Source organism: Lissotriton vulgaris, chromosome 6 (assembly GCF_964263255.1).
Source record: "Lissotriton vulgaris chromosome 6, aLisVul1.2, whole genome shotgun sequence".
Lineage (NCBI taxonomy): Eukaryota > Metazoa > Chordata > Amphibia > Caudata > Salamandridae > Lissotriton > Lissotriton vulgaris.
In genome coordinates, this window is record NC_141694.1 from 1,553,596,604 (window position 1) to 1,553,624,145 (window position 27,542).

Below are 27,542 nucleotides of genomic sequence, written 5' to 3' on the forward strand. Positions count from 1 at the left end.
CTCATCTCGTCATCAATGGAATTCATCATTTTTAAAATTCATCGTCATGGGAAAAGATTTGTAAAAGTAAGTAGTATATAAAAATTTGAATTAAATATAAAATTTAGAATTTAAAACATTAAAATTCCCTTTAGTCTACTTATCTCATGAAGATGGCGCAACCCAACACCACTAGAAATAACAGAGGTCTGCAACTTGAGCTAAACTAAATAATGCTAAAGCTCTATACTTTAGGGAGCAGCTTGTATTCCACATTGAAAACAAAAACTTGGCTACAGCAGTCACAATAACAGGGTCAGTGTCTGACCTTAAGATCCTATAGAAGACAAGATAATTCCTAATGCCCATATTGTTACACAATTCACCTCTCAACATCTACTAGTATATGTGCTTTGACCTCTATGATATAGCGAGTAATTTGCTAACGCCATTTGGCATATTTGACTTTTACGACAGGCCATGCTAAAATGTGCACTAACCGAGCAAGTAAAAGAAGAATCAGATGTCGCTTGTGGTCGAGTGTTGCTTTGCACCATCATGCTGCAGTCGCAAATTGCTGTGGGCCAAATTGCAACAAGCTTGTGCCATAATAATACCTTTTTGGCATGTATAGAGCCTATGTATAAAGAAATAAGTCACCACTTCAGATGGTCAGTACCCCACAGGGCCTGAGAACGCCCGGTGTAAACATGTGGCATGCACTGTTTATAATTGGTACATCTTTGAAGTAACAGACTCCAGAAGTGCTAATTGTGGCACAGGTTAAATCAGTATTTCCCTTGTAAAGGCCTGCTTTATGTATAAAAATAGATAATGCCCTCACTTGCCATAAAATCCAACTAGGAAATCACTCATCAGACTTTTTTGCTAGAGTCTAATTATTAGAGCCCATAGCTGTCAAGAAAAGGTGTCAATAGCATCATCAGGGTCTGCATAGAGAACAGAGTGGCTTTCTGTAGCCAGTGTTCTGCTGGGGATTCCTGTCAACAGGGCAAAGGAAAGATAATTTTGGTGTCTGGAAGTGGGGATCGCACAGATAGTTTTCAATGTGAATCCATAAATTCCTATATATCCTGGAAAGGCAAAGATGAACCCATTCCCAAGTATACCTGCAGTGCAGAAGAGGGAGGGAGACAAACAGAAAGTGGAGTCTACAGCAGCCGGAGCCTGTGGTTGATAGCTGAGGAGGAGTAGTTTATAGCCAAGGTATCGTTCAAATGGTTCGATTGGGTACAATGCTACAAAACATGCATTCAGCTAAATCTTTAGTGAACCACTGTTTCAACTTTGCATATTAGGTATACCATCTTCTTTTGAGGTCTTACCTGATTTCCTAAAGAAACAGACACTAGTGATCCCAAAGGTGACTGGGATTCAACCCTGAAACACGGGAGAGCCAAACGGACCTATGCAGCACAAAAAGAGAGATAACAAGCTATAGGCAAACAACCCAAACTCTGAAAATAAAGGGAACCAAGGGAAAGTACAAAACAAATATGAAGTCGAATTAAGTCAGGTGTGAACTGGTAAATCAGGTTATACCCTTACAATACACAAGATGTTGTGATGCAGACTGTCTATTTCTAACTCTGCCTTTATACCACAGGAATCTTTCTCATGCTACCATCTCCTTGTCCTGTGTCTCTCGTGTGTCCCACCAATATTCTATACTCCAGCCTCCACAGGCCTGTTCTCCACCTTTTCCACATACATATGCTTGTTCTGATTTCTATCTCGTGAATGTCACTGGTTGATCTTTGTTCTGTCTTTAAGCAAAGGTAGCTGTAGCTAACATTACAAAATGTGAATCCTTAGTAGCCCCCCAGAAGTCCTGTCCTGCCAATACATATGAAAGGCTATTGTGTGAATGTATCATGAAACTCCTCAATTAAATTAGGGTCATGCACAAATGTTGCCGTTTCCTAGGATCCTTTCAATATGTCATAATCTTTCCACCCAGTGAGACACTGTAATCACTCTCTCTTAATCCTTGAATCTTAGATGGTTTGAGCAGTCAAACTCAGGTTCCCATCAACCAATAATATGGCCTAATACATGACTGAAGATACTTAACCATTAGGTCCACTATGAATTCAGGAGACTGACACTCAATAAGCTTAGATAAATGACCAAACTCTAAGTTTCTTCCCTAAAAAGGACAAAAACTGCCACTCACCGTAGTGAAATGCCTTAACAATGGGTCTCTACGATCTTCAAATCTTGAGCTTAGTTCAAAGGTTAATATGAATGATTAGGTACAGACATCTCTTCCTCCCGTCGGGATAAAGCATCAGCTTTTCCATGCCTATTCTGCCATGGATACATAATTTCACATGAGAAAGCAATAATGTCTATCTTGAATGTCTGGTGTTGGAACCTTTCATACTCTACATTCTAATTGTCAGTCCTGAGTATAACTTTCTGTACTGCCTCTTCTATATAGTGGATTCATAATATAAAATCTTCTTTACAGAATTACTCCATCATAGATTGAGTCATTTGATTCTAGACTAGTATTCGACTGGATGCAATTCTTCTGTGACTGGGCATCCCTGTGTAAGAAACACAGATATTATATGTCCTTCTCTTCTAAGAACCTGTGAAAGTGTCAAATCACTCAGACATAGACATCAACAAGAGACCTGAGGTGGCAGATGTCTGGGACAAGTATCTTGCTATCTCAATTTCAAGGTCAAACAAGAGCAATAGCCAAAACAGGGAAGTCTGAACTGTCGTATTTCTACCTTATTTGTTTAAAAGACTGCATCTTAGATTAGCATCTTGATGCTTACTGGTTATACCAGACATTCCTAAAGTAAAGTTGGAAATTCGCCTTAGATAAGATAGAGTATAAAAGGGCTGCCACTTGATCACTTGTCAAGAGAGGTCCTTCGCCCCAGATTATCGCACAAGATACTGCCATAGAAGATTGTGAAAGCTAGAGATGCTACAATATTCCACTTTCTACTGTACAGTGATTTTGTGTCTGGGAGGAGCAGATGCGACACTTGTTTGCCATTCTCAGGCAACACGGCCTCCCTGACAACTGATAATTACAGCATTTGGCTTTAAAAAGATATGCAGGGTGCTCACTATACCTAAGAAAATCTAGATTCAAGTTATGCTACTCCATGCTCTCCTAGCGTAGAGCAGAGAAGTAGGTGTTAGAGTGTCAGCTTTTTTTCGATGACAATGTAACAATGGTAGAAATGCTCATTTTATTCTCATTGTTTGCAACATGCATTTCTGCTGTTTTAAATATATTCTGTGTGGTTGTTGTTTTAGTTAAAGTGTCTTTTTCTTAGCGTATTTTGTAAGTGTGGTATTGAGAAGAACGAAATTGGTTTGTTTCCAATCACCCCTGTGTCCCTGCATACCTTTTTAGGGACCGTTGGAAATCCAAAAGCATTGATACCATTTCAACTATGTATTGGGTGGGGTTCTGCAGAGCTACTAAAATTTGTCTTTTACATTCAAGCTTTGGTGCATTGAACCAAGTTGACTTGTTTCCCCTGTGGGTGTGAAAACAAACCATGTAGAGCTGAGCCAAAGATTCAATTTAGGCAACTATGGTGTGCAGCCATATGTAAATCAGTTTTGGTATTGCTCCAAAAGTAATAGTCCTGCACAAATTGGCATAGGAAACCCCTATGGATCGGAACACAACAACCAGACTGGTGTCATCCTTCCTTGCGAAAGCCTTTACACTAGTTTCCACACTCATTTCTCTCAAATTTTAGGGATTTCAAAACTATGCAACTGGCCTATTGTTTTGTCTGAAATTACACTATTGCATCACACTGATGCTGAAATACTTCCACTGGCCACTATTGTAAGAAAAACCACTTTTAAAATGCAATGGTACTCTCTATTGCTGCTGGTTGAACATCTAGTTATCCACTAATGGGAATAGTATTTATACAGTATAGTAGGAAGCTATTCCCTCTCCGTGTATCCTTACTCTGAAGCACTTTGATACCACTGTGGTGCATTAACAGCACTTTATAAAAGCCGGAATCCATTCAATTAAAAAAAAAGTAAATTTTGCCTTTGTGGTACAAATGTGCGATTGAGCCAAAACTTACATACATAGCAAGGTATAAAACATATGTACATATCTGCTGAGAGTAGTATGCTATTGAATACCATTGTTGAGACAGTGTAGGATTCATGAGGATCTTGACCCACTCTAGTCATGAGTCATGGTCAAGCTCCACTCTCAATGACGATAATGTATGGTATTACGTATCCTGTACTGTACATTATAAGATATTGCAAGCCACTAATGAATTTTGTGACTATAGAAGGGAACTAGTCAGTAGGCCGAGTTCCTTTATAAGGTCATGGAACTCTGAGGTGACTTTCAATATCTTTTTAATGTGCAGCAGAGGGTGTTGTATTCCTTATAATATAGGATCACCCATCCCACAAGCCACTTACATTTTTGGGGTCTTTCTCCTTCATGTGAAAGAGATGGTATGGTTTCAGGCATGAAGCATAAAAATGGAATGTGTGTGATATTGAAATCAGTTTCAAAAAGGGGTTGTGATTCAGAAAGAGTAGTGAAATGCAATACGATGCTTCCTATCCTGAATATACTATGTGCAAAAAATAAACATGTTGCCATAAATCTCCTCCCTACTGCTCATGTTCCAAATAAGAAGGAAAAACCAGTTCTTTGTTTGAACAACAGCTTCAATGATGCTCGATGCCCTGCTGTTCTTTTATTTTATTTATTTATTGGCATGTATAGGTATATATATGCCATGACCTTTGAAAAAGTACTTCCAGTTTACTAAAAAAAAAGCACAACAATGTCAAAAAATACATAAAATGGGCATTAAAAACACATTGGAACATTTCCAATAATTTGAAATGACTGCAAAGTAGTAAATGATAAGTTCATTATAGTTGAGTTGCAGTTTCATAATGCCTCCTGCCTAAGATAGCAGCCACGGTGACCTGCCTTTCACCTTGACTGGTAGCTCTGGCAGCTGGCATTATGACACCACAACTCAATTATATGGGCCCACTTTGTTAGTGAGTCAAGGTGTTTCTCCTCTCTCAAAAATGGTAATAGATCGCATATAACAAACTCAGCATCTGCATGTATACTACCTCTGTTTTTACTGCCCTTAGATCTGCAGTGACACATTATGCCATTTTAATGGTGACCAAACAGGCAATTTGGAAGTTTATATTTTTAATGAGAATGTAGGGACATGTCCTGTTTTTGTTCTGTTATCTTATCGGTTTTGAATAATACCCAGTGTATAAAACTAGCAACTTAATCATGCCTACAGACTAGTAGTGTGATTTTGATTTTGCAATCCACATGTTATTTCTGCGATTTAAGGATAAGGGTTGGTTGACACTTCTATGAGTTCAGAAAATTCTGGTGCAGTTGTAGAATCGGTATACCACTATGACGGTTGGAAATCAATTGTATTTATAGAAAGAATGCTGTATCAGGTGTGTATTTATGGGAATTAACTATTTTGATAAGCTTTTTGATGAATAGATGATTTTATGGATGAAATGTAGTACTGTGTTGTCTCAGTATTTGGAAGCTGATGTACGCGTCATATGTTTAATAAATGTGCTGTGGTCAAACAGGTTTTTTTGTTACCGATTTTGGAGTCTTCCTGGAACCCCCTTGTGACTTACCTTATTTCTCGTGGATAAACATGCCACTGCCCCAAAACGCAAACAAGTAAACTGTATTTAAAGATCCCCTGAGAGTAAAATGCTATTTATTCCCTCTATTGAGATAGGGTAGGAGCATTTCGCGATCCTGTCTGATCGTGGAACATTCTCTCCTTACACTGTCAATTAATGGTAACAGATAGAATATTAAAATCTGAGCATCTCTCTGTGCACTACGTATGCATGTGTTTGCTGCCCGTAGATCGCACAGTGACACCCTAGATCAGGTTGCAAACAGGCGCGTTAGAATTTGCATGTTTTTGGGGAGATTATAGAGGCTTGTTGCGGTGCTGTTTACGCTGAAAATGAATCTGTATGCCCATCTGGTGTTCCACGACTTTATTGCCCCAATGCTGGATGCAGATGGCGGTAAAATGTGTTTTGAGAATACCTGGAAGCTACGAAGAAACAGACTTTCACCAGATGAACTCTAATAAGAGAGAGAATTACGCGGGCCCTTTCGCTGCAAGCACAGAGCAGGGCCTCAGTCAGAGCCATCGCTCACTGTCAGGAGTTCTTGCAGCGGCGCGAGATCTAACAAACTGTTTCATTTTCCTTGCAGCTGAAATGGAGAGTCAGTTGGAGTGTGCGGAGCCTGCAGAAAGTCAGCCTCAAGAACAATTAAGAGGTAAGTTATATGCCCCGACATTCTTTTCAGTTCCGGTATTAAAAACAATTTCATTGAATTCAATCTAAGAATATGAATTAATAGAGAGGGAAACGCTAATCACGTGGGACTGTCAAATGTATTCTGTTCCACTAAGCAATACACTGAAACGGTTATAACTCCAATTACATTGAATATTTCTTTATTGTAATACTTTTCGAATAAGTGGCGAATGAAAGCCCGAAAAGAAGAAACGTGGACGGCTTATTGTCTCCGAGGCACAAATGCAATTTAAGTGATACACAAGTGTGAGATCGGAATTTTATGTCATTGCTTAGGAAACTCGCCGGCATTTTATATTGGCTGGAATTAAGTTCAGTTCACTCACGTCGTCCCACGAGTTATGGGGACGCCAGAGTAATAAAGGAGTTATTGCCCCTAGCCTTACATTATATAATGCCATTTGACTAGGCGGGAGGGGCCCAGGACCAACACTGTGACACAGGGCTGTGATTTCAGTAGGAGACTCACATGTCAAATGATGTTCATTATTATCACTTATTAGGTATGCAGATGTTAAGAGAACACTGCAGCTCCGCCTTCCTACACCACCTCCTCCTCCACCCATTTTAATTCCTACCAGTGAATTAATTGCTGATCTGAATATGACCCACTGTGTATGAGGTGCAGACCTATTTTTAAGTGACTGGGGTAAAAAGTAGAGTTTTTTTTTAAGGCAGTAGTGTGACAAACGTCAGGATGTTTTTGCATTTACCTTTTCCCTAATAATGCAGAGGTCTCCTGTGAAACATCAGTATGCTTGGAGAGTACGAGCCTTATTTCACGTTGGTTATTATTCGCCTCTGGATGTTGGTGCTTAGTGGTGGAGACAGGAATGCTTCTGAGGTCAAGAGGGCTAACAGCGGAAGTTTCAATTTTGAGATTATTTACATGCACAAAATTAATCCTCACACGGAGGGCCACGAATATGGCCTGCAACTACAAGCTGCTACAACATCCTTCACCCCCAGCATCCGCACTACACAATTTTGACCTGACATTTTCAGTGGCAGGACAGTGAAAGAAATGCACGAAAAAAATAATTCTAATTATATTGTTCCATTTCAACGTTTTTATCTTGTTTTTTTCTGAGCTCCTATCTGTCCCTTCTTCTTCTTCTGCTCAATTAGATGATGTAACTTAATTAGCTAAATTAACTAAAGAGAGATTTATACAAAGACATTCAGGATGGCAAATTGTAATTACCTATAATTATTCCATTTGTTTGGCCCTTTTTTATTTTTATGGACCTCATAAATTCGTATTTCAAAAAATGCCCAAATTCAATCTTTTAAGGAATAAATAAATATTTCTCTAAGTACGAACTACTCCTTGTTAGTGTATTTAATGGCGTTTGCACTGTAACTCGCAACATGTCTTCCTACAGCTCTTTATTAATGAGGGTTCCTTGCCATCTGAAAGCCTGTAATTCACACCTGTCATCAGATCTGCCTGCTGGTCATCATGAAAGGACTCAGTGTCCTTCAAGTAGTCACTTAAATAGTCCTGAAAGTCAGGGGGACAGTATTGCGAGCTTTCACCTCCAAGCCTGAAGATAGAACGGGTCCATCTTGTCAGACGTTTAAATTCTAGCTCTCGTTGCTCAAAAGAGGTAATTTGATCCATCCTCTTCTTTCCTTTTTTAACTAAGAAGTAAAAGAGACTGCAAGCCATTTTACCTTCTTTGAACGTGAAGGGGTGCTAACAGACTTAGGCTTCTAGTTTACCTTGTTATTGAGATTTCACCAAATAAAGTGTCAAAACCTCCTCAACAATGGTGTGAAATTTACTGATGCAATCCATTAAACCAGCTAAGCTACAGTCTGAAAAATTGGCATGTGTAAAGATTTCTGAAAAGAGTGATCTATAGATAATAGTGTGTTAGAAATTTGGCCTCTAGTTGGCATAGGTTTGTACCCTATCCAAGTAGGGACCACAATCCTAGTCAGGATAAGTCAGATACACACCATAAATTAACCTGTGCTCACCCTTTGGTAGCTTGGCACAGAGCAGTCAGGCTTAACTTAAGTGGCAATGTGTAAAGTATTTGTGCTCAAAAGAAAAAGGTTTGCTATTCCTAAAGGGGACAAAGGATAAAGGGGAGTAGGTCAGAGGAAATGAGACACTATAAGGAGAGTAGTTCCTTTTTGGAAATAGGGCCCTCACACACCTTTGCGGGTGTCATGCTTCATCATCGGGCTTGCACCCCGTTGGGCCTGCGCTGCAAAGCCTGACTGGCACCCTCAATGGGGGATCTTTATTGGAGATCTTTTTCCAAAGCTGTGATGTGTAATGCAAGTTAAGGGACCTTTCTGTAGAATGAGAAAATGTATGTGTTGATTTAGTGATTAGTGACTTAAAAAAGGCTAGGCAAGTCTCAGATCGAATTTTAATCCAGGAGTATGCCTGACTTTTTCAAAATGTGATGTCACCAGTGGGGACAACGATCCCTGGTGACTTATAAAGTATTTGTGCAACACTTAAATTACAGTAACTTAATAAAAACACCATAAAAAGTCTCCACATAGGTTTAGAAAAATAGAGACTATATATCTGAGTAAATCAAGATAAAAACTTTAAAAATCCAATAAGTCAAGATATGAGTTTTTAAAGATTACTTGATGAAACAGCGCTTAGAAGTCACTAGCGATCCTAAGGTTACTTGAGGGCACCAGAGACCAGTGCAAATTCAAAGTTCAGGCCAACCGCAATGGAGGGCAGGCCCACTACAGGACCCTGACAGGTCCCACTGAAGAAATACCTTGGATGCAGATTTAGTTGACACCGAGAACCTACTGTGTCATTGTTGAGCCACACGAAGGGGTCCTGCATCGTAGTTGAGCTCCGTTGAAGTGAATGAAATGCATCATCATCGAGCCGCACAGAGCGTCGTCGTCAACCCACACAAACTGTAGATTCGATGTCGTCGAGCAGCCTCTGTTCTAGCGTCAAAGGGGGATGTGGCGGAAATTCTCACACAGTCGAGGTGCTGCATCGCTTTTTGTTAAAATCAGCTGGATAACCCCCTTCTGAGACATACCACTGGAGAGTGCACCTCAGGCAAAGGTAGGACTCACAGATGACAGAGTCCAGCAGCACCAGGAGGATTGCAGAAAGTCTTTTGTGTCCCTGAGACTTCAGAAAACAGGAGACAAACCAGCAAGCCCGTTGAGTCACTCTGGGTTCAAGTGAGATGGGTCCCCCAAGATCAGCAGACAGCGGGGCAGCTCAGCAAAGCAGAGAAGCAGTGCCTCAGAACAGTTAGTCCATGTAAAGTGGCATTCCTTACAGCACAACAGCCTTTACTTCAGCAGAGTTCCTACCAGGTCCATTAGTGTACTGATTTGATAGGGTCAGAGCCCTAGTACGTATACCCAAAAGTTCCTTTGATGTATGGGTTGACTTCAAAGGAACTCACTGAACTGCACAAGGAAACATTTCAACCCAGTCCTGTCTGCCAGGCTCTCTGTGGTGTGTAATCAGTCCTGTATTGTGGGGACAGGACGCAACCTATTCACGTGTAAGTGTGAGCTCCACTCCCCCCTTTCCTGCCGGGAAGGATATCAGAATGCAGATGAATCAATCTGTCACACCCAGCTGTTCCTGTATTTGTGGCTGTCTAGAAGGAATGCACAAAGTGTAACTGTCACCCAGCCCAGGCATGTATTGGGGACAGGCTCGAGGCACACAGAGCAAAGTTTATAGCCGAGACATGTCCAATTTCCTAAAGAGGCATTGCTAAAATGGTAATGTCAAATTTAATATTACCACTAAAGATGATTTATCACCACCATTCTAAGATATGAAACATGATGGAGCTACTCCTATCTGATCAAGAAGTACATCTTAAAAAGTGTTTTAATGCATTCCCAAGGCTAGCCTATGAGAGAAGGCCTCATAACCGTGAAAAACTAATTTAGCTGTTTGCCACTACCAGGACATGTAAAACTTAAAAGTACATGTCCTGGTTTTTAGTTACACCTGAACAGTTTAGATTCTACAATTTTCTGAAGAATATGTAGTTTGATTGGACTTTTAGGTCTAGCAGGAGAGTTAGTGTGTTCATGACAACAATACATGAACTTCTCCCTACTCGCTAAGTCATGTTTTATGTTCATAGTACCTGGTGATGAATAGGTCTTTATACATTTTAAACTCTGGCAGTGAAGATATGCAAAAGTTACAACATCCTCACTTTGTACCCTTGCAAAGTTTAGACTTTACACAACTTCGCGTATAGACAGTAACGTTTGTTTTAGCTATTTCTTGTTAAAATGTTTGCAGTCAAATTCCTTAGCTGAAATTACGTTTTATATGTTCCACAAAACTGTTATTGCCCGGGTTTGGGTTAAAAGAGCTTTTCAAACCACAGGGCTGAGTGGGACTGTATCAGGTTGGAACAAAAAAGGTTCACCCTTTACCTGCTGCGATTGTCTTACGAAAAGATCCCAGGGCTATGCAAAAGCTTTGCCACTAGTCTTACCTACTTCAACAGCCTAATTATATCTAACTAAATAAAGTTGCCACATGTTTAAATTATGCTATATAATAATATTTGAAATATGCATTGTTAAATGTTTTGAATTGTCAGATTATATGCACACCCCAATTTCTCTTTGTTGCTATGAACAATAACACATTGATCCTGTAATGCTAAGCCTGTCCTAAATTAGTGACCTACTTTATCTTGAAGTAAACATTTACTTTGATACTAAACCTTTTTTTCCTTGAATGCAAATATTGTTAAAGCAATTTTATCAGTATTGCTTCTAATTGAGATTCCTTATAAGGGACTGGTAGCTAAGACATGAGCCAGTTAGAACTAATATTCTGATACACTTTATCTCCCTAAGCACCTTGTATCAAGACACCAAATCAATCAATCAATCATAACACTTGTATAGCACGCTACTCACCCAGAAGGGTCTCAAGGCGCTTGGGGGAGGGGGGCCGCTACAGCTCGAACAGCCAGGTCTTGAGTTGTCTCCTGAAGGCGAGGTGGTCCTGGGTCAGCCGAAGGTGGATGGGCAGGGAGTTCCATGTCTTGGCCGCCAGGTAGGAGAAGGATCTGCCTCCGGCGGTGGCTCTTCGGATGCGTGGTACGGCGGCGAGGGCGAGGCTAGCAGAACGTAGCTGGCGGGTGAGCGTGTGGAAGGTCAGGCGGTCGTTGAGGTACTTGGGGCCCTGGTTGTGGAGAGACTTGTGTGCGTGGGTGAGGAGCCTGAACGTGATCCTCTTCTTGACGGGGAGCCAGTGCAGGTTCCTCAGGTGGCCGGAGATGTGGCTGCGTCGAGGGATGTCTAGGATGAGTCGGGCGGAGGCGTTCTGGATGCGTTGTAGTCTTTTCTGTAGCTTGGCTGTGGTTCCGACGTAGAGGGTGTTACCGTAGTCCAGGCGGCTGGTGACGAGGGCCTGGTTGACCGTCTTCCGGGTTTCGATCGGGATCCATCGGAAGATCTTGCGGAGCATGCGGAGGGTGTGAAAGCATGAAGAGGAGACGGCGTTGACTTGTCTGGTCATCCAGAGGGAGGAGTCCAGGATGAATCCCAGGTTGCGTGCGTGGTCTGTCGGCTTGGGGGCGGTGCCCAGGGCTAGGGGCCACCAGGAGTCGTCCCAGGCAGTGGGTGATGGCCCAAGGATGAGGACTTCCGTCTTGTCTGAGTTCAGTTTCAAGCGGCTGTCCTTCATCCACTCGGCGACGTCTTTCATCCCTTCGTGGAGGCTGGTTCTGGCGGTGTCCGGGTCTCTGGTGAGGGAGAGGATCAGCTGGGTGTCGTCGGCGTAGGAGATGATGTTGATGTTGTGTTGGCGTGCGATGGCTGCAAGAGGTCTCATGTAGACGTTGAAGAGGGTGGGGCTGAGTGATGATCCTTGCGGGACGCCGCAGATGACTTTGGTGGCCTCGGAACGAAACGGGGGGAGGCGGACCCTCTGTGTTCTTCCAGCGAGGAACAAGATGATCCACTTCAATGCCTTCTCTTGGATGCCGGTGTTGCTGAGGCGTTGGACTAGGGTGCGGTGGCAGACAGTGTCGAACGCGGCGGAGAGGTCCAGGAGGATGAGTGCCGCTGTTTCCCCGTTGTCGAGGAGGGCTCGGATGTCATCGGTGGCTGCGATGAGGGCAGTCTCGGTGCTGTGGTTGACTCTGAAACCGGACTGCGAGGGGTCGAGGGATCCATTAGTCTCGAGGAAGGCGGCAAGCTGTTTGTTGGCGATCTTCTCGATGACTTTGGCAGGAAAAGGGAGGAGCGAGATAGGGCGGAAGTTCTTGAGGTCGGTGGGGTCCGCTGTTGGTTTCTTCAGAAGGGCGCTGAGCTCGGCATGCTTCCAGCTCTCCGGGAAGGTGGCGGTGTCGAAGGAGGTGTTGATGACGTCTCGGAGTTGGGGTGGGATGGTGGAGTTGGCCTTGTTGAAGACGTGGTGGGGGCAGGGGTCAGTCGGAGATCCGGAGTGGATGGTGTTCATCGTGCGGGCTGTGTCTTCGGTGGTCACAGTGGTCCAGGTGCGGAGGGTGGCAGTGGGGTGCGTTGGTTCGACGGTTGGGTGCGAGGATGGTGTGCCGAAGCTGTTGTGGATGTCGGCAATCTTGCGATGGAAGAACGAGGCGAGGGAGTCGCAGAGATCTTGTGAGGGGGTAATGTCGTTGTTGCCGGTGCTGGGGTTGGAGAACTCCTTGACGATACTGAAGAGTTCCTTACTGTCGTGGGCGTTGTTGTCCAGTCGATCCTTCAGTGATTTCTTCTTGGTGGTGCGGATGAGCTGGTGGTGCTTGCGGGTCGCGTGTTTGAGGGCGGTCATGTTGTCAGTGGTCCGGTCGAGGAGCCAGGCTTTCTCGAGGGTGCGGCAGGTCTTTTTGGAGTCCTTGAGTTCGTCGGTGAACCAGGGGGCCTTCTTGCTTCTGGGTTTGCTGGGAGGGTTCTTCAGAGGTGCGAGGTCGTCGGCGCAGGCGGTCAGCCACTGTGTGAAGTTGCGGGCTGCTTCGTTGGGGTCCGGTGTGCTGGCAGGTGGGTTCTGGCTGAGGGAGGCGGTGAGCTGGTCGGCGGTGATCTTGCTCCAGCTTCTGTGAGGAACCTGTTGCGGGTGGTGGTGGGTGGTGGTTTTTCTGAAGCTGAAGTGGACGCAGCTGTCGTCGGTCCAGTGAAGTCCGGTGGAGTGGCTAAAGGCGATGTGCTTGCTGGATGAGAAGACTGGGTCAAGCGTGTGGCCGGCATAGTGGGTGGGGGTGTTGACCAGTTGCTTGAGTCCGAGGTTGGCGAGGTTGTCCAGCAGGGTGATGGTGTTGCGGTCCTTGTTGTTCTCCAGGTGGAAGTTGAGGTCCCCTAGGAGGATGTAGTCGGCGGAGGGGAGGGCGTGTGGGCTGATGAAGTCCGTGATGTCTTTGCTGAATTGTGTGCGTGGTCCCGGGGGCCTGTAGATGAGGGTGCCTCTGAGGGTCGTCTTTGGGTCAATCAGGCTAGACGTGTCATCTCAGATAACAGGGAATAGTTTACAATGTAACCTAGCATTGACAAGCTTGGTAACCTGCCTCCTTTAAACTTGGCATGAAGGCATTTTCATCAGATTTAATGATGTCCTCAAAAGAGCCAGGAAGCATTTTCTTCCTAAATTGAATAGTTTCTGTAACACTTCTAACAGTAATTACCCATTATGTTCTCATATTTTCTTAATCATCTTGTTCTTACTCTCTTTTCAGTGGCTCTAAGGTAAAGTTCATTGAGTTCCCTATTTGACAAAAATTGGATTGAAAAAAGTATAATCTTCTATTATGTTCCTTGTATCCAGATAGGAACTATTTGCTTTACTCCCAAAGTTCTCAAGGACTACTCCTGCAATCTTATGCATACTTGTGTAGGCAGGCAATTTGATATCCCTTCAGGTACAAAATTTGTCTTATATGTAAAATTATTATTCATGGTTGGATGAATTCTTTCTGAAGTAGTTAGCCTTCCATGTTCTGGATAATCTACATTTTATTTGCTACAATACGAATGCCTGTATTACGAAATCCATAATGCTCCTTTTAGGAAGCTGGCTCTTTATATAGTATGCCAAAAAGAGGTATACCTTGCAAAGAGTCCAGATATTCTCTTACTATCAGACAGGGGCTTGCTCTAGCAATCCCAATGTACTCTTTTAAGGGGTAGTGTGGTTGAGCAGCCTCATGCCTATCAGAGAGGAGTGTTAGACATCTGCAAATACACTCAATAGTCAATAAATGATGCACATGACTCAATAAGTAGATCCACACCAATTTATAAAAATATCCCATATCTTTATATATGTTTAGGCACCAGAATCCATACGTAAATAACAAGGACCCCCAGCTAAATGTCTAGATTCCCAGAGCAGGGCAAAAGTACAATTGACCAAAAATTCCCTGGGCAACTATAGGTCTATGGCGATTAACAGACCATAAAGGCAGAAAACCTGATATAAGGACCTCAGTGTGCATTACAGATACATTTTTAAAAATTATTTTCTTTAATACAAAATACTTAAAACATGTTGAAGATATGGTATCATAGGGAATTGTTTGTCAATTGTACCAGAATCCATACGTTCAGGAAAGTACGTTTTTCAAGAGAAATACTTTTGCATTTAAAAAGTCGACAGTGCATTTTTCACAGTTGCAATGTTATCCAATGGGAGTTCAAATGGCATTCAGGTACAGTATAGCGACTTATGAGTTCACTCTCCTGGACTTAAGTTGAGTATAGGGCAAGCTCCAAGGCAGCATCAACAGGTAACTTTGGGGGGCACAGGGGCGGCCGCGTACAGAGGTGCTTTTCAGCGTTGGGTGCCCAATGTAATCCTATGGGGGAAGAACATGTACTGCATTCGGGCACTTCACAGCGACTAACCAAACCAATCTTCTGGACTTAGGGTAAGTATGGGGCAAGGTCCAAGGCAGCATCAACAGGTCACCTCAGCCGGGCCTGGGGTGGCCATGTGCAGAGGTCCTTTCTAGTGTCGGGTGCCCAATGTTACCCCATGGGGATCGGTCCGGTCAAAAAGAGACTGCAGGCTTGGACTGGAAAACCAGTTGGTCTGAACCACAAAGGGGGTTCAGGTTTCTTGATGCTTTAGGACATGGGGACACCTTTGGTCCTCCACAGGCCAGGGGTGACGGGTACAGAGGTGTCTTCAGATGCCTTATTTTCATCACCAGTAGCACACATGGTAGAGGGGCCCTGCAAACAGAGGCTGCAGGTGGTGTTGGAGAGTTCACGAGGGGCTCTGTCTCTTGAGGGCTTGGGGATCACGCTGACACTGTTGACCCACTTCAGCTTGGGCTAGGAAGCACAGATGCAGTGCTGCCTTGCAGCTTTGGACTTTGGTAGTTCCAAAGTCTCTACGTCTTCTTTGTGGTACCTACGGGATGCAGGAGAGCAGCACTACTGCTCAGCAGGAGTCCTTGAGTCTTGATTGATGGCAGGCAGTCCTCCCAGGCTTTGGAGGCATGACAGCTTGCAAGACGAGATGCCTCTCATGCAATTCGATGGGGAAACGGCAGACAGGACGGCAGGGCTGGGGCCAAGTCAGTTGCTCTTCCATTGCCTTTGCTTTTGTGGCTCTTCAGTGTCCTTCTTCATAGGTAGCCAACATCTGATTCTCTGGTGCCAGGGTTCAGGTAAATATTGAATTTAAGGGTGTCAGGGGAGTGAAGGGTAGTACCTATGGGCTACCTACCCTTGGGGTCACTATGCGCCCTTTAAGACCACTTCCTAGACGAGGTGGTCTCAACTCTCCCGGAATTCCTGATTTTGCCATCACCAATATGGCTACCTTTGAAAAGTCAAGTTCACTTCATGTTAAGCCACCTTAGGGGTGGTACTAGTCTGGGGTGGGCATTCCTATTGGACTGGGTAATTTTCCCACCTGTTCAGGTGCCAAAAATATATCTGGACATAGGGGTTGGCTTCTTCTCCTGGGAGAGAAATCAGATTCACATACCAAAGGCGGTAGGCGGTTTGAAGCTCCCCTGACTTGGAATGTTAATCTGCTGGTAATTCTGTGGGAGGAGGTGAAAGCATCCCCTTTCCAAGCAGGCTCGGTTTAGGACCCTCAGAGAGCAGTTTAAGGGGGTCAGACACTTGTCTCTGGTGGCAGGCTGACGAAAGGCAGTCGGTCAGCACCAGGGGCTGGTAGGTTTTTAGGGGGCATCTCTAAGGTGTGCTTGTGTTACTGAATCCAACAATGACATCAGTGTGGGTTTATTAATACGTTATGTTTGATACCAAACATCCTTTTTTATTGTGAAGCCATCATGTAGGTGAGGAACTTGTTTGTACCAGTGTCCAGCACATGTTTTAAAAAGGGCTTCCCTGTTCCCTTGTACAGGCATAAGGGAACTGACCAGCACAGGGGCATATCTCCTCATGCAGATATGCCATCACATGTAGAATAAGGTACCCTGCCTTAGGCCTGTAAGGTCTGCTGTAGGAATGACTTAAAATTTTTACATGCAGTGTTAGGGGACGTGGCACACAGGGAAGGGTTTCATGTTGCGTTTTCTCTTTTGTCTGCACCAAGACAAGCAATCTGCAGTGACAGTTTACATGAGCATAGTGAGGAGTCCTTTAGGGTGGTACAATTTGTGATGCAGCCCTTAGAGGTCCTCTTTAGTGCCTCAACCTTAAGTACCATGGAACCATTTCCTATGGACTTTCAGAAGGTAAAAAAGGTATCGCCAATTGGGGGAAATAATTGCACAGTTTTAAGTGAATAGATCTGGCACTGGGTACCTGGTTAGCAGGAACCCAGTGCACTTCCATTTGGAATCACATCATATTCGAGGCAAAAAGTGGGGGTTGGCCATGTCAAAAAGGCCACTTTCCTACACTCATGTTGACATACATTCTCATTGGTATTCCATAAATGTTATGCCTGTTATAAGAAAGTTACTATAATTTCAGAATTATATGCTGATTGTGGGTGTCATGCCGTTCAACTGTGGATCCTTTTATCACCACCTATGGCAATTGCAATTATGAAGTATTACACAGCTTCTGTCTACCACATATTGAAAGTATTTCACTTATCCGTTTTCACATATTGAACAGTACAAAGCGTTTTGAGAGTGTACATTAAGTTTCTTGTTCGTAAAACAGGTACTTTTTAGAGGGAAGGGGCTTAGGTAGATTACCACGGCCCATTTCCATGTATGCACTCTTCAATATGAAGTAGGAAAGAGACACTTTATATACACACCTTTGCTCCATTTCTTTATAGTAATATGATGAAAAACAACAACTCTCTTTAAAAAGTATCATCAAAGCAAAAGTCTGATAAAGTTCACCTTTTGTGCAATTATTTGTGGGAGAACACTCACCAGTTGGCAGTTGCCAGTCTAACATGTCTACTACTTGGCTACAGTTTAGTCCTAATTCACTTGGTTGGCTTGGAACCTTTTCTCACAGTTCTCACTCTGCTTTTCAGCACAGTCTATACATTTTATTCTAAAGAGGTTACAAATTTCCTGACTTTTCAATTAAATGTGAAAACGAATGTACACAGGGGCACTCCTTGCTGGTTATTTAAGAATAGTTAAGGATAGTTTAAATAAAGTCCTTCACTTCAGTCAGACAGGAACAGCTCAAAAGAACAATCTGCTTCTAGCCTCTGAGAGCATCTTGCCCCAGTGAATTTATTAGAAACCGTTTGTACTCTTGTTAGAGATAACAGATGTCACATATAGGCCATACAAAGGGCAAAGCTATCACACTGTGAAAACCCCACAGGAATTTCTCTTCATGTCTCTCTCACTTGAGAAATACATTAAAAATCTGGTTTAAGAGGCAGTCGTGCTGGGCCTGCAAAGATTTGTTATATTGATTTTAATGGGCTGTTTCATTTCACTCCCACAGGGGATCCCGAAGAGAAAGAAGAACAGTGAGACGCTGAAAATCAAGGACCATTCCCAGCGAAGACAGAAACAGCACCCAGGGGTGTACATCAGGGGAAAGGGTGGGGGAATTGACAGCAAGGTCCTATATTGCATCTTTCGGTACAGATTTCAATATACTTGGTACCTCATCTCAGTTGTGCTTTTGACCTCTTGACAATTGTTTCTCACTGCTTCTCTTCAAACACTAAACCTGATTTCTTGTTGATTTTTTGTTTTTGTCTTGCCAATAATGATGCATTTTAGGGGTGCTTATAGAATTTATTATGGGCCAAAGATATTTTCAAAATAACATTGTTTAGTGATTTGCAAGAATCAAATATTAAAAAAAAACATTAACGGTCATGGAAGATTAAATATAGAGAACGTGTTAAGGTTTTGCATATGTACTTACAATGCTAAGCTTTCTGGTTTTTTGGGCAAAATAGAAAGTGTCTTTTTGTAGTGGTATTTCTCTCAGTTAATTTTGGTTGCCAGTGCATACTGAGTTAGTTGTTAAAAATTAACAATGGTGTTGGTTTGTACCATCTCATTGGCAATAACAAGTGAAAATTAAGCTGGTGATAATTAATTTGGCTGTTCAGTAGAGATGCACATACTTAATGATAAAAATGCAAATACAATTTATTAAACAGAGGAAATTGGTTTAAGTTTAAGTTAAATAGCATTAATAATATAACCCAAGTTCGAATATTGCCTTTACGGGATGACTCAGTTGTAACAACTTGACAACTTTTGCATGTTCTGCCTTGACCCACCTGGCCACCGTATGTCAGGCTTTTTAGAACGTAGCACTCCTTCTTGCAATCCTGGATGGATTTCACTCTACTAAATCAGTAAGGGGATACTGTGGAGGGAGTGTGCATATATTTCTGGTTATCAAGGTTAGGTGGCCAGAAAGCACCAACTATAACGGACAATTGAAGTAAATGTACTATATTTATTGCTCCTGCTCCCTTTATCCACGAATACTAGTTGTGAGAAGCAGATATTTGTCTCTGCAATCTGCCAGTAGTTGGGAAATTAAGAATCATTTTAAACCAGTTTTTCTCTTTTTTTGCCTTTGGCTTTAATAGGTTCATTCGCACCCCTACCCACACTGTTCTGATTGTCTACTACGCATGATTTTAATTTTTTTATTTAGCAGGCATTTGGCTACCGAAGATGTTTTCATATGCCCTTTATTATTTTACAGATGGTTTCATACTAACAGTTGTTGATGTTTTCTCGACAAGGCATTGTATTGTAAACTATTGTAAATTGATATAGTATACAAAAGATGGAATTGTACAGCTGTTGTCAAAGGTTGATGTTCTGTTAAACATTCCATATGAATGCTTTTGAAAATTAACAATGGTTAATTTTAATGACTGCATTATTACTTGCACATCCATGTTCAATTAGAAGTATATTAATACCCTCCCTCCTAAGACTTGCAATAGACTGTGATTGTCGTGCAAAGGGAATGGGAGCACTGTTCTTGAAATTTAAATGATACGTATGCTCCATAGTGACATGCCTTGCATTTCAGGTTCTGACTTGTGTCTGTATTGTATTCAATTCCGTTTAGAATAAATATTGCGTTACATAGCTATTAGCAGGTGAAATTGCTTTTTTGAATTTATTCGCTCCTCACACAATATGATTGTATGACATTTCTTATTTCACAAACTATACAGTCCATTTAAATTTATACCCTAAGGTAGTTGAAGTGCTTCAGGAACAAGCACAGGTTCTTTTCTCTTTATAACCTATTGAGCAAGAGTGTACTCTGTTAGTCCAGAGAGCCAGGAGCCACGTAACCACTAATTATATTCATTTTGTTCTCATTTGTATTAGTTATATGTAAATTTGCATCCTATGGCTAGCCTGAAAATCTTGCTTGACTCCTGCTCTGGTGGACCTACATTGGGCACTCCTGATATAGGTCCACTAAGATCCAATAACACAATTCTCGATTGATCACACCTGTTGACAATCAAATCTAAGCGAAGCAGGAAATGCTGACTAAACTATTTTTGGGAGGAACAGTATTCAGATGCTCTTTGTGATGGCCACCTGGTCTATAAACGAGAATCCCCTTTTCTGAAGTATATTTATTTGAACATTACACAATTTCAAGTTATGGGTTTGTTTTAGTGACCGGTGATGTTTGTCTGAATTTTTACAAATATCAACATTACTTTATTTGTGGGATGGGTCCAGGCATAGGTTCTAATTTCGAAATACGTATGCAGATAAAAGTAGTCTTAAACAGCAAAGAACTTGTAGAACATGATTTAGAGTTCATTGGCTTATTTCATCCAAAAACCACAAATGTGGCTGATATCCCATCTGCCTTAGTACAAGTGAATTATATTCAATGGCACTTGTAACAAGGCAGACAGGATATCTGTCACATTTGTGATGTAATATCCTGTCTACCAAACTCTAAATAAGGCCCAAAGTGTCTGTATCAATTAGCAATAACTAGGTGGTGTGGGCACAAGACATGGCAACTTACGTAATCCATGCTTTATCTTATTTAAACTTGTCTAGATCTGTGTACACCATGTGTGTCTCAGTTTAGGCAGATACACAAACTGTTACCACATTCAATTATATAAATGCATAGGTCTGTTTTATGGTACCGCTATTTACAGATACATGGTCTACTGTTAGCAGGAATATTATACTGAGCAGGATCCAAAGGTATACTTAGTTGAAGTAACTTGTTGAATTGTTCCAGTCTTTCTCTGTAGAAATAAATCTGATTGTTTCTACCACACAGTGACACGCTCTTCATTTAATTGCTTGTTCTCATCACTAACTGTACTGTTTGGGTGTAAAAATATGAGTAAAACAAATTGTGGTAGACAGAAGCTGTGTAATACTTCATCAGATTCTCATGGTGCTTGCTTCTCAAAATACTATTGAATAACTTTCTCTGCATTGAAGTAGTTTGAGTTCTATTTCACTACTTCACCTTAGCCATTGCTAACTCTCTTACTGGGTTAGCAGTAGCCAGGAAGCACTTCCTCAAAGTAGGATGCAAACAGTAGGCATTGAGCGTATGACTGATATGGTCTATAAACATTTTTACTCATTACAGTTATAGTGCATTCAATAAATAATGTTTGGCTGGTGCCAGGTCTCTCTGAACCAACAGAGTATGAATGACCACTGTCACCCTTGGCATGGTCTCAGTGATTTAATACCAAAAACAATACTTCTGTAACTCCGGTGTAATTAAATGAACAAAGATGAACACTGCAGTAGCATTGTCAGAGTACACACTATTTTTTAATACAGACTGTAAAACTATGCTTTTTATATAATTGTCCATTAATATTTTAAAGAGACACTGATGCGAGAAGAGATTGCATCGTCTTTCCTAACTAGTGACAGCTCTGGCGGCAGACATCTTGTGTCGGATATCTGCGCTTGGCTGAGGTTGCTGAAACATTTTCTGTATGGTTGGGTCACTGTTAACTCACTGCTGCTGATTGTCAATCTTTCTATTGGAAGAACTGAAAATGCCTACATGAATTTTCACTATTCTGCTGCTGACATTTGTTTCCAAGAAGAAAATCATATGTGTGTGTGCATGCAGGCTTTGCTTTTACATCTACTGGTTTAGCAAAATACTATTAATATGGTTTTCTGATGGAAATATTTTTTTAAATAAAAGATACGTTGAGGAGATGCCTTAGCCTGACATTTGTGATACAAATGAAAGTCAGACAATTGTAATTTTTCTTGATTAAGACTTGAGTTCATTGTGGATACATTTTCTCTGTTGCTTGCAAAATAATGATCTTCTCTTACATTATATAAACTGTCAACTTGGATAACAAATGTTATTTTTGGGGTTTAAATGTGACATTAAAATGTCTTTACATATGTATTTTGTTACTTTTATTTAGTTATTGCTTTCAATTTTGCAATTTGAATAATTGATGCTATCATTCTACTGTTGTTATGATCTGAATAATAAAAGTTGTTAAAGGGTACATGTCTTCACAGGTTTTGTTTTTCAAAACTAATACACCATCATAAAATGCTTTGGAAAGTTGGGTCACAATTAAAATCATGGACAACAGAATCAAACCATGCACATAAAATAAAACAGTTAACAAAAACGTCTCGTTGGTAAGTGTGTTAATATATCATAAGATGTGCGACCGAATGAATTCAACAAAATTATCATGTGACCTTTCATCCAATCTTGCCCTATAGAAGAACCGGATTACCTGCAAAATGTGGAAGATCATTTAGATGTGTCAGGAGAGTGGAAGCTACCTTTTTAATAATGAATATTTGTAACAGTTTACCAAATTCAATACGCAACAACACTCCTATTTCAGAAACAGCATTGTGACATGTCCTCTGGTGTCAAAAATGGGGTTTGTTAACAATTAAGTAAATTAACTCTAGTTAGGTCAAAGTTCAAGCAGTTCCAACAGTTTCAACCCGTTCGCTGCTCATGACGAGCTCAGCTCGTCATGCAGTACACTGGTCGTGTGCTCATGACGAGCTGAGCTCGTCATGAATTATGGACTATAACAATTTCCAGCACAGGAGGGAAATTGCCTTAGCAGTCATGTGGTTTAAGTAAAGAGTCCAACATAATAAAATTCCTAAACTAAAGAAAAATCTGGTGAGCAAAAATGCACCAACAACATCAAACTAGGTTAAGGGAGTAGGCACAGTCCAACCTCAAGGAAGACACCTTTTGCTAAGTTCTGTGTGCGCCACTCCAATCACCTTGGCATTAGCGTCTTTGACACAAATGCAGGCTATAAGCCTGCTTCTACAGCACCATGACCAGATTTTAGGGCCTTGTGGGTGATCTGCGTTGGCTGGGGAGGCATTATGTACAGCCACACAACCGACTATACAAGTAGACCACCAGTAAGAGCTGTAAGGTAGGTCTATCAAATGAATCGTCACTTTGTCTACCTGCCACCCACAGGAGAATTTGGAACCCATCTATAGAAAACACATATCTTACCAACATACTTTGTCAAAGAGCTCAACCAGCCTCTCTGCCATAAGACAATATGAGGATCAGAGGCAGATGCAGCAGGAGCTGCACAAGCCATAAAACTAATGAGCTCATCATTGTGGCAGACTCGGGGGGAGTTTGTTGCACGTCACCTGAGTCCGGCCATTTAGAAATTGAGCTTGACTGTATTTGATGCCATCATTTCTGACCTGGTAGGCCGGAGTGTTCATTAAGGCGGATGAGCATCACCCCATCTACTCCTGAGATGAAAAATAAAATGAGCGGCAAGCCCATCTGCGCCTGGACCGCGCCCAGCGCCAGAACCCCTAGACCCCGCGAACGCCATGACACCAGACTCCACTACGACTCCAGCAGCCTCCACGCACTCAACGCCGGCCGAAACCACGCCTGCTTCCAGGCCGCCCCAAAACAGACCCACGGACCCTTCTCCTGCCGCACCTGCAGCTTCATCTGCGACAGAACCACCAAACCTCCAAGGACTGGACCCGACCACCTCCGCTGCATACTCCTCAACACCCGCTCCGCACGGAAACATGCTGTAGAGCTCTAGGATCTGCTCGAAACCCCCCCCCCCCAGATGTGGCCTTCCTGACCGAGACCTGGTGGAACGACTCCTCGATGCCCGACATCGCCATAGCCATCCCGGATGGCTACAAGATCACCCGCAGGGATCGCGCCAACGGAACCGGAGGAGGAATAGCCATCGTCCACAAGTCAACCCTCAAGGTCACCACCCACGCAGACAACACCCTCAACGCCGCCGAACACCTGCACTTCCGAATCTACACAGACCCCAACACCACTTTCAGAGGAACACTCATCTACAGACCCCCCCGGACCCCGGGCTCAGTTCAGCGACTCCATCGCAGACCTCGCCAGCACCCACGCACTCACCTCCACGGACTACATCCTCCTTGGGGACATGAACTTCCACCTCAAGAACAACAACGACGCCAACTCCGCCACTCTGATTGACAACCTCCCCAACCTGGGCCTCAGACAACTTGTCACAGCATCCACCCACGCTGCCGGCCACACGCTGGACCCCGTCTTCTCCACAGGCACCCATGTCGCCTTCAACCACACCACCGATCTCCACTGGACCGACCACCGCTGCATCCATTTCTCCTTCAAGAAACGAACCACGCACCACCACACCCAACAGCTGCCTCGCCGCTGCTGAAGCAAAGCCACCGAAGACTGGCTGATCACCACCCTCACCCAGAACCCACCCACCGACCCCACCAACCCAGAATCCGCAGCCCGCAACCTCAGACAGTGGATCGACGACTGCGCCAACACCCTCTCCCCACTCAAGAAACACTCCAACAACCACACCAGCAAGAGAGCCACCTGGTTCACCGACGAACTCCAGACCTCCAAGCGAGCATGCCGGAAACTGGAGAAAATATGGCTCCACGAACGCACACCACACAGCCACGCAGCCCACAAGGATGCCACCCGAAGACATCACCACCTCATCAGATTGGCCAAGAGATCCTCCTTCAAAGACCGCCTGGATAACAACGCACACAACAGCAAAGAGCTCTTTAGCATCGTAAAGGAACTCTCCAAAGCGCCATCCGCCTGACCTCCTGGTCCCATTCCCGGCAAAGGTCATTGAGAAAATAGTCAACAGACAGTTGGCCCGCCACATGGAAGACAACAACATCTTGGACCCTTCCCAGTCCGGATTCAGATGAAACCACTGCACAGAGACAGCCCTCTTCGCCGCCACAGACGACATCAGGCGCCAAGGAGACAACGGCGATACATCAGCCCTCATCCTCCTGGACCTGTCGCGCGCCTTCAACACGGTCTGCCATTGCACTCTAAAGACATGCCTCTTAGCAGCCAGAATCCAAGAGAAGGCCCTTGACTGGACCACGACTTTCCTCTCCGACAGAACCCAGAGCGTCCTCCTCCCACCCTTCCGATCCGAAGCCACCGAAATCATCTGCAGCGTCCCCCAGGGCTCATCCCTCAGCCCGACACTGTTCAACATCTACATGGCCGCCCTCGCACAAGTGGACCGCCATCACGACCTCAACATCATCTCTTATGCCGACGACACCCAGCTCATTCTCTCCCTCACCAAGGACCCACACACCGCCAAAACCAACCTCCACGAGGGAATGAAGGCCGTCGCCGACTGGATGAGGAGCAGCCGTGTGAAGCTGAACTCTGACAAGACGGAGGTACTCATCCTCGGACCCACCCCCTCAGCCTGGAACGACTCCTGGTGGCCAATCACACTCAGAGCAGCACCAACAGCCACTGACCATGCACACAACCTAGGATTCATCCTCAACTCCTCCCTCTCCATGTCTAAGGTCAACGCCGTATCCTCCTCCTGCTACAACACCCTCCGCATGCTCCGTGGGATCTACAAGTGGATACTTACCGAAACAAGAAGAACTGTGACACAGGCCCTCGTCAGCAGCAGACTGGACTACAGCTACGTACTCTACGCAGGAATCCCAGCCAAACACCTACGTCAACTACAACGCATTCAAAACGCCTCCGCCCGACTGATCATCAACGTCCCCCGCCGCAGCCACATCACCCCACCTAAGAGACCTACAATGGCTGCCCGTCGACAAGAGGATCACCTTCAAGCTCCTCACCCACACACACAAAATACTCCACAACGCTGGACCAGCCTGTAGTATCGGGGTTCCCAAGGCCTACATGCTCCGAAGATAACCCACTTACATTCAAGAACTGTTGGCACGGAAACTATAAAATTCAAAGAACAAGTTTATTAAGACCCCATGGGGTGGTGGTACATTCCTACAGCACCCTTCGGCAATGCAAGAAGTATCACACCGAACATCGGTGTGACCCGGTCTTTTATACAATTTGCAGGTAATAAAAGATAGGCGGCACAAAGTTACAGAGCGTTATGTACATATATGGTCATTTTTGGAACACAGCCAGCTCATTGGAGGGGTTACAACTCCGCTGGTCAGTTTCGCGGCACATTCCTGAGGGGTGACTGGTCAGTGGGGACTGCGCATGTACAGGCTTGACCAGTACTAAAAATAGCCTGTTGCTGGGCAAACTTAAGTGGTCAGTGGTACGGACTACGAACTAAAGGGCACGCTAGCCACGAGGCCGCTTATGATCTAAGATGGCCGCCGTAACATTCAAAATGGCGTTTCCGTGTATAGCCAAGTTAAGCGGGAAAACGTGTAGTACAGCTAAGCGCTAACGCCGCCATTGTCAAATTACGACAGACGACCCTTTTAGCGTTTAGCTGAAGCTACCTCATAGTGAACATAATCAGGGTGTTCATCCTCAATATCTATTAACATTATTTGAGTTACTTCTTTATGAAGCATCATTTTGTCATGGGCAAGAGCTCGTCTTGATGGTACACAAGCTGATAAGCACATAGAACATAAAGCTGGGCCACATTGAATACATAAGCATACAAAGAACAGTATCCCCACAATGATACATAGAATCGTTAGCAGTTTCCAACCCCAAGCAGTAAGCATCCTGAAAGAGTCCAAGTTCCATTGTCCGGGTGTATTTCAGCAGCTATCTTATGCAGTTTTGAAATAGCATCATAAACAGATGGTGAGTTGTCAGGTATATAAACACAGCAGCTACTTCCGATAATTCTGCATCCCCCCCCACGGTCAGCTAGAACTACGTCTAACACCATTCTATTTTGGAGCGTAACAATCCTAGAAATCTGGAGTTCTTCAGTAATATTCCCAAGTGCAATGGCAGTATCATTGGCTACGGCCTCAACAACACGGGTCAATCGTCGTATTTTCCGACTATTCAGCGCGGCCCCCACAAAGGAAAACAGTCCCAAATTAAAGTCCACATATTGCTGTAAGGCAGTATCGGTCTGGTCGATGTCGTCCAGAACAACAGTCCGTTTGACACGATTCAAAACAAAGTCGTGGTACAAAATATAATCATTATGATACATTGGTGGGGCGATGAATACAGGGGGTAGTACAAAAGATACATAACAAGTGCCTAACCATCCCAACGGAAGTTGATGATAACCTTTCGTTCCACAAATGAAATAAGTATTGCGAGATGCTACAAACGATATGCCATTCGGGCTATCAAAGGTAAGTGTGGTGTTGCATTCACTTTTCCCCACCGGAATTGAACCTTTATTGCGTATACACAGATCAGCTTTAGTAGCAATAACATTAATGACGTGTGAGCTGGATACATTGATATTTCGTTGATTGCTGTACACACGTGGGGCAGACACGTTATCGGGC

General features: G+C 43.5%; 1 protein-coding gene across 1 annotated transcript in view; it reads left to right on the forward strand.

The window, feature by feature from the left end:
• Positions 1–22,270, forward strand: part of LOC147709132 (uncharacterized) — a 2,423,108-nt gene extending 2,400,838 nt beyond the window's left edge. Inside the window, exons 13-14 of the mRNA XM_086925884.1 lie at positions 6,269–6,334; positions 18,241–22,270. Coding sequence (XP_086782010.1) covers positions 6,269–6,334; positions 18,241–18,269 — 95 coding nt within the window. The 3' untranslated portion in view covers positions 18,270–22,270. The remainder of the gene's footprint in view (positions 1–6,268; positions 6,335–18,240) is intronic.
• The last annotated feature ends 5,272 nt before the right edge of the window (positions 22,271–27,542 follow it).